This window comes from Grammomys surdaster, unplaced genomic scaffold (assembly GCF_004785775.1).
Source record: "Grammomys surdaster isolate TR1022 unplaced genomic scaffold, NIH_TR_1.0 126109, whole genome shotgun sequence".
Lineage (NCBI taxonomy): Eukaryota > Metazoa > Chordata > Mammalia > Rodentia > Muridae > Grammomys > Grammomys surdaster.
Window position 1 is genome coordinate 5,580,796 of NW_021620917.1, and position 7,665 is coordinate 5,588,460.

At 57.6% G+C, this 7,665-nt stretch overlaps 1 protein-coding gene across 3 annotated transcripts in view; it reads left to right on the forward strand.

Moving 5' to 3' along the window:
- Positions 1 to 7,665, forward strand: part of Ints1 (integrator complex subunit 1) — a 26,235-nt gene that overhangs the window by 4,760 nt on the left and 13,810 nt on the right. For all 3 annotated transcript variants that reach the window (XM_028756097.1, XM_028756098.1, XM_028756099.1), the window contains exons 10-21: positions 903 to 1,079; positions 1,714 to 1,822; positions 2,143 to 2,263; positions 2,607 to 2,684; positions 3,243 to 3,400; positions 3,635 to 3,731; positions 4,657 to 4,748; positions 4,877 to 4,937; positions 6,160 to 6,357; positions 6,641 to 6,770; positions 7,030 to 7,209; positions 7,282 to 7,431. In XM_028756097.1, coding sequence (XP_028611930.1) covers positions 903 to 1,079; positions 1,714 to 1,822; positions 2,143 to 2,263; positions 2,607 to 2,684; positions 3,243 to 3,400; positions 3,635 to 3,731; positions 4,657 to 4,748; positions 4,877 to 4,937; positions 6,160 to 6,357; positions 6,641 to 6,770; positions 7,030 to 7,209; positions 7,282 to 7,431 — 1,551 coding nt within the window. The remainder of the gene's footprint in view (positions 1 to 902; positions 1,080 to 1,713; positions 1,823 to 2,142; positions 2,264 to 2,606; positions 2,685 to 3,242; positions 3,401 to 3,634; positions 3,732 to 4,656; positions 4,749 to 4,876; positions 4,938 to 6,159; positions 6,358 to 6,640; positions 6,771 to 7,029; positions 7,210 to 7,281; positions 7,432 to 7,665) is intronic.

Genomic DNA, 7,665 nt, shown 5'->3' on the forward strand with positions numbered 1-7,665 from the left:
GGATCCTTAGTGTGGGACAGGCCCCTGAGCTGGCGCCCAAGGTGGGAATCCTTAGCGTGGGACAGGCCCCTGGGCTTGTGTCTAGTCGAGGCTTGGGGCCTGTGGAGCTTCACGGGAGAAACAAACCCTGGCTCTGGGCAGGAAGATCCACTGACTTCTGGTTTCAAAGTCGTCCTCATGAGCTAACACCGTGGAGCAGGTAGCGCTGGGTGGTGAGCCTCCCGGCTTCCCTGGCTCCAGCATGGTGTAGCCTCCTTAGTTGGGGTTTTTCTAAATCAAACAGGCATCTCCACAGCTCTCCAGCCCTGGCCTGGAGTCCTAGCTTGTGGATACCAGGTCTGGCATCTCTCCATACCCAAGAAACACTCTCGTCCTTAGCAAGGAGCCAGACTGTTACGTTAGGCTCTGCTGTAGCTTCTCGGCTGTACCCAACAGTTGCCTTCTCAGCTCAGTGTTTTAAGAGAATTAATTGGGTGGTTGCAGACCTGGGGGTAGCTTTGGTGGTCAGTGTTCTTTGAGCCCAGGTGGATGGAGTGAAGCGGGCTGAGGTATCTGGCCTGTGCCTGCCACTTAACCTTTACCCTGGTCAGAAGAGGACTGGCTACCCTCCTGCCACCTGTCAGGAGAGTGAAATACAACATGGTTCTCTCCTAAGAGTTCACATCCACGAAGGGGAGACGGCCGTCCTCCTCTCAGGACAGGCAGCCCAACAGGTGCTGTGGGACCTTGCCCGGTCCTACCCCATTAGCTGCTTAGTTGTTTGGGAGGATTGTTTTCCTGGGGAAGGCTTTCTGCAGGTCCCAAGTGAGATGCTGGCGAGTTGTTGGCGAGGGTGGGGTATGGCACATGCATGTACTTGGAAGGCCATTGACCCCAGCTCCCTGTGGCTTCCCTCTCTTTAGTTCCTAGCGATGGTGTTCCAGGATCTGCTGACCAACAAGGATGACTACCTCCGCGCCTCGAGGGCCCTGCTGCGTGAGATCATCAAGCAGACCAAGCACGAGATCAACTTCCAAGCCTTCTGCCTGGGCCTCATGCAGGAGCGCAAGGAGCCACAGTACCTGGAAATGGAGTTTAAGGTGCCCAGGGACCCCGGTCACTGCCTCCCACTTCGTAGTGTCCTGACACCAAGAGGTTTACCTTGTTCTAGGGATGGCCAACGCACCAGGGTTGTGTACAGGTGTGGGCTCAGTGGTCCACGCATCCAGGTGTGAAGCCACTCAGTGTTGCTCCATCCACCATAAGGATGGGGCAGGGCTGTCCAAGCTGGGGAGCCAGTGACCCCAGCATGGATGTGGACATTGCAGCTGGCAGGACTGAGGAGTAACTTGGGGGATGGACAGAGCACCCCAGTAAAGGGTCTGATTGACTCGGGGTACAGAGCAAGATATGAGGGAGTTTTGCTGAGCAGAATGAATCACAAAGACTGGGGGACCTCTAAGGTGCTGTGGCAGTCTGCCCTTGGGGAGAGGGTTTTCTCTGTTGGTTGGGTCTCCTCCCAGTAGCCTGATCAGGTCCTAGCTCATCCTGGATCCAGAGGTCTGCTTCTGTCAGCTCTTCTCCCAGTGCAGTGGTCCCTAGATGTGGGAACAAACTCTAAGTCGTTTATGTATCCATATATGCTGTTCATACACATGCATGCATCCCTATGCCGCATGGGACGTTGGGAAGGACCCATGGTCACGCCAGCCTTGCTACTCTGTTTACCCATAGGAACGGTTTGTGGTTCACATCACGGATGTGTTAGCTGTGTCCATGATGCTGGGCATTACAGCCCAGGTGAAGGAGGCTGGAGTGGCCTGGGACAAAGGAGAGAAGAGAAGTAAGACCCTGCTGGGCTGGGGGGAACTTCAGCCGAGGATGTAAAGCCACATTCCTGAAGCTGAGCGGACTTCCTGGAGACTGAGGGCAGGATGGGGGTGGGAGTGGAGGTCCCGGCATGGCTGCTGGAGGAGGCAGAGGTTTTCCAGAAGCAGTGGTTCCCTCCTGCCATCTGGTTGAGAGGTTTCTGTGCTTACCCCAGGCATCCTGTTGATTTTTAAGGCCTAAAGTTGGGTAGCAGGGAGCAGGGGTGGTCTCCATAGTGGCTTGGCCTGCTAAAGTCATGGCTGCAGGGTACCACGAGCCTGTTCACCTCCCTAGACCTCGAGGTGCTACGCACGTTCCAGAACCAGATCGCGGCTATCCAGCGCGACGCCGTGTGGTGGCTTCACACTGTCGTCCCCTCCGTCAGCAAACTTGCCCCCAAGGATTACGTGCATTGGTAAGAGGCAGGCCATCTCTCAGCCTCAGTGTCACCCGTGTGGGTCCACTTCAGACGGGAGCCCGATACCTCCGATGCAGCCATTGGCTGCACACCCTTAGAGCCCTGACACTGGTCAATGACAGCGGAATCCTGAGCCTGAGAGCCACACATGGGCCTCCACTCCTCACAGGGGCCCGGTTACCCCATCTTGGTCACTAGTGGCAGCAGGTGGCTTAGGAGTCGGGAAGCCCAAGCACTTAGCTGTCCCTAGCTTTGCCTGAGTGGTCCCTGCGGGGTGCTGTTGGGGTGGAGACTCCCTTGCACAGCTGTATCCTGACTGATACCCGCTCTGTCCCTGCAGCCTCCACAAGGTGCTCTTCACTGAGCAGCCCGAGACCTACTACAAGTGGGACAACTGGCCACCTGAGAGCGACCGCAAGTGAGGGCTGGGGTGGGCAGGGAGCCAGAGTGCAGTCTGTGGGCACATGCGTAGCAGATGCTGGGCGGGTAGCCCCACCTTGCAAAGCCTGTACTGTTCTTCACCTGCAGTGGTGTCTGCTTCACACTCCTGCCTCTTCCCTGGTCACACCCCCAGGCAACTCCTCTCCACTCTCATTCTGCTCTTCCTGGACTGACCTGCTGTCCCCTCCAGCCTTCTGGTTACCTGTGTGTTCTGGGACACCGCCTCTCCAGTCCTGCTATCAGTCTAGTCTAGCCACTGTTGTTCTGTTGTTCCACAAGCACTCAGCCGTAGCCGCCTCGCTTCCCAGCTGCTCACCAGGGGTTGTGTGCAGCCTGTCCATCACTCTTGAATGAGTGACTGTGGGGTAAACGAGGCAATGGCTTCCCACTCTCTCCCTAGCTGTTAAAGGCCTGGCACGTTCCCCATGTGGGCCACTAGAGTAAGGACAGTTACACCCGAGGAAAGGTGTACTGGAGTCTGGCCATGGGAGAGCCCAGTGGCTCCTCACCACCCGTCTCCCAATGTCACTTGCAGTTTCTTCCTGCGCCTCTGTTCAGAGGTTCCCATTCTGGAGGACACGCTGATGCGGATCCTGGTCATCGGTCTGTCCCGAGAGCTTCCTCTCGGCCCCGCAGACGCCATGGAACTGGCCGACCACCTTGTGAAGCGAGCTGCAGCTGTGCAGGCCGATGGTAACAGCCCTGGCGCCTTGCCCTTCACAAAAGCCAGAGGTGGCACCATCCCAGCTCTCTCATGCCCTTGCTGTCATCATTTCCTGCCACCTGAGTTCCAGGGTCTTGCCTGTCCCCAGTTTAGCCTGTCATACACTCACACACCATCTGTCCCAGTCTCTCTTCCCACTTCCTTCCTGCTGCCCACGGACGGGGCTGGGCCAGACTCCTGAACCAGGTATGTCTGGATTTCAGATGTGGAAGTTCTGAAGGTGGAGCGGATCCAGCTGATCGATGCGGTTCTGAACCTGTGCACCTACCACCATCCTGAGAATATCCAGCTGCCCCCAGGGTAAGACTGCAGCCCAGCTCCCAGCAGGTTGGCCTGTCCACCAGCAAGGCTGAGGGAGAGCCGGCTCCCGGGGCCCACACCAGCTTCCCACTGTCCATGTGTGTCAGAGGTCACTTCACCAGTAGCTTCTTTTATGGGGGGTGTCTGACTTTAGGGGCTTTTCTTTTTGCTTATCTTTTCTTTTGGATGGTCTCTCATTACTGTGTAGTTCAGGTGCCTCAAAACCAAAATTCACCTGCCTCAGCGTCCTCAGTGCTGGGATTAAAGGCATGCACCGCTATGCCTGGCTTCCTTAATTATTTTTTTCTCAGCACTAGCCATTGGACCCAGGGTTTTGTGTGTACTTCGCAAACACTGCCACTGAGCTATATTCCAAGCATTTTTTTACTTTAAATTTTTGTTTTTGTTTTAGTGTGTGTGTGTGTGTGTGTGTGTGTGTGTGTGAATTCGAATGCAAGTTTCTAGACCTGGTGGTGGGTATCTTTATCTGCTGAACCATCTCTTTAGCTTTTTTGGTTTTAAGCCATGTGTCTGTGTGTTTGTGAGTACGTGCACTTCTAGTGTTTGTTTTTTTTTTTTTAATTTCAGTTACTTTATGTGTGTGTATGTGTGTATGTATGCATGTATATACATACACGTATATGTACCACACATTTGGGTCCTGGGGATCAGACTCAGGCCCTCAGCCTTGATGGCACCAACTGAGCCATCTTGCTCACCTGTGTTTTGAGCTGGGCCCCTTACTTTTTCCCTTGGGGTTCATCAGTTTGGTTGGCTAGGAGGGCCAGGGCTTGCTGTGTGCACATCCCAGGGCTACACGCGTGTACCACTCTGTCTGGCATTTATATTTGGGTTCTAGGGAATAGACCTGGCCTGGCCTGAGCTCCGGGCACTGAGCTCACACTGTCACTGCTCTGCCTTCCAGGTATCAGCCCCCGAACCTTGCCATCTCTACCCTCTACTGGAAGGCCTGGCCCCTACTGCTGGTTGTCGCTGCCTTCAACCCGGAGAACATCGGTGAGCTGTCCTGGCCGTGGAGTTAGATCATGAGCCAGAGCCTATGGAAGCACCAGCTAGGGGTGCAGGATGGGGGCTGTGGGGAGGGAGGCTGGTGAGAGTGCTTCAGGCGACTTCCTGTTCTCCAGGCCTGGCCGCGTGGGAGGAGTATCCCACCCTGAAGATGCTCATGGAGATGGTGATGACCAAGTGAGTGAGCGTCCTTCAGCTCGGGGCGGGGATGCACAGAGGAGCGTCCTCCAGCTCGGGGCAGGGATGCACAGAGGAGCGTCCTCCAGCTCGGGGCGGGGCTGCACAGAGGAGCACCCTTCAGCTCGGGGCAGGGATGCACAGAGGAGCACCCTTCAGCTCGGGGCGGGGATGCACAGAGGAGCACCCTTCAGCTCAGGGCGGGGATGCACAGAGGAGCACCATTCAGCTCGGGGCGGGGATGCACAGAGGAACACCCTTCAGCTTGGGGCGGGGATGCACAGAGGAGCACCCTTCAGCTTGGGGCGGGGATGCACAGAGGAGCACCCTTCAGCTCGGGGTGGGGATGCACAGAGGAGCACCCTTCAGCTTGGGGCCTAGATGCACAGAGGAGCACCGTTCAGCTTGGGGTGGGGATGCACAGAGGAGCACCCTTCAGCTTGGGGTGGGGATGCACAGAGGAGTGCTGTTTATGCCGCCTCCCTGGTGTCTGCCTCCTTGTGTGTTGACTGGTCTCAGCTCCTTCCCTCGGGCTGGGCAATGTGCTTCTAGCCATCACCGTGGGAAGTCATGGGCAGAGTGATAGGGTCTGTGCACACATGTTGGGCAGCTCTGAAGATGGGGGAGAGGGTAGAGTGGATGTGGGCCTGGCCCATGGGGAATGCAGCGTGTCCACAGCCACGGTGACCTGCACAGTGGTTAGTGTAGCTGATGGCGCCCCATCATTCCTGTACTGGACCTGTGCGGGTCAGGGTGAAGAATGCTGCTTGTAGCAGGTCCAGCTCAGCCAGGCAGCACCTCACAGAGCACATGGGGAACTGGTTGTGTGTATGGCCGTGGTGTGGGATACTGGGTGTGCGGTTTATGCCTGGGAGACATGGGACATGGTGGAAGGGACTTCAGGAAACAAACTTTAAGCATGTAAACAGGGAAGTGTCCATGCCTCACAGAAAACTGTATGTCTCTCTGAGGCTTTCATGAGGAGCAGGGGGTCCCATGGAATATGATACGGTGTCACGTAGTGTGGCAGAGCAGGTGTCCCGGACACTGGAAGTCTGATAAAGAGCCAGTTTCCATACTGAAGGTGGTTGTCCTTCAGTATGTGTCACTCCGCTGTGTGGAGTGCCTGTGCTGGGTTCCTGGAGCCCGTAGCCACTGGAGCTTAACCGGATAGCATGGTTGCTGGCCCGGCGGTCAGGCTGTGCTGCAACCTTTTCTCCAGTAACTACTCATACCCACCGTGCACGCTGACGGACGAGGAGACGCGGACGGAGATGATCAACCGTGAGCTGCAGACCTCTCAGCGGGAGAAGCAGGAGATCCTGGCCTTCGAGGGTCACCTGGCCGCCGCCTCCACTAAGCAGACCATCACCGAGAGCAGCAGCCTCCTCCTGTCCCAGCTAACCAGCCTGGACCCCCAGTATGCCACCCTCCCCGCCCCAGGTGTGGGTGGAAGGGAGATGAGGGGCAGGCAGGGCTGGCCTCGTGTTGTCCGCTCTGCCCCAGCATGGTGTGGAGCTCTGGAGTCGGGCCTTAGGGCGCTGGGGTTAGTGTGGTGTGGATGTCTGGAGTCGGGCCTTAGGGCGCGGGGTTGGTTGAGCTGTTTGGCCCTTGGCTGCAGAACTGGGACAGTGTGGCTTTCCAGTACTTGCATCCAGTGTTATATGTATGGCCTCCTGACTCGTGTCCCCTGTGACTCACAGAGGCCCTCCCCGGAGGCCACCCCCTCACATCCTGGACCAGGTGAAGGCCCTCAACCAATCCCTGCGCCTTGGGCACCTGTTGTGCCGCAGCCGTAACCCAGACTTTCTCCTGCACATCATCCAGCGCCAGGTGAGCCCCGCCCTGACAGTGGTGGAGGAGCATAGGCCAGGAAGGTTCCGGAGGCTTCCTCACAGGCAGAGTGCACTGGGAGGCCCAGCGAGCACTGTGTCCTTGTGGGCTGATGGTGCACAGCCACGGTGGGTGCAGATGTGTGCTGACTGCCGCAGGTTGGCATTGCCCTGCAGAGGGCACCCTTGAGCCTCTGCAGGCCAGAGGGTTCAGGGCACCGGCCTCTGTTGACACACTCAGTCTCCTGCTGCCCACACAGGCCTCCTCCCAGTCTATGCCTTGGCTAGCGGATCTGGTGCAGTCCAGCGAAGGATCGTTGGACGTGCTGCCGGTGCAGTGCCTGTGCGAGTTCCTGCTGCACGACGCGGCGGACGCCACTGCCTCAGGGGAGGAGGATGACGAGGGCGAAAGCCGGGAGCAGAAGGCCAAGAAGCGGCAGGTATGGGATCCCAGCCGTCCGGCCCACCAGCTCTACCCCAGCAGTGGCCCTGACGTTCTTCTTGGTCCACAGAGGCAGCAGAAACAGCGGCAGCTGCTGGGCCGCCTGCAGGATCTGCTGCTGGGCCCTAAAGCAGATGAGCAAACCACGTGTGAGGTGCTCGACTACTTCCTCCGGCGGCTGGGCTCCTCACAAGTGGCCTCCCGGGTGCTGGCCATGAAGGTGAGTGTGGCCAGATGTGTGAGGGACTTGCTGAGGATGGGGGAGTGTGTGTGTGTGTGTGTGTGTGTGTGTGTGTGTGTCCTGCGGATTAACAGAGCCTCACACATGCTAGTCAAGTGCTTTATCACTGAGCCACACCCCAGCCCCTCACTGGGGGATTCTAGGCAGGGGCTCTACCACTGAGCCCCACCCCAGCCCCTCACTGGGGGATTCTAGGCAGGGGCTCTACCACTG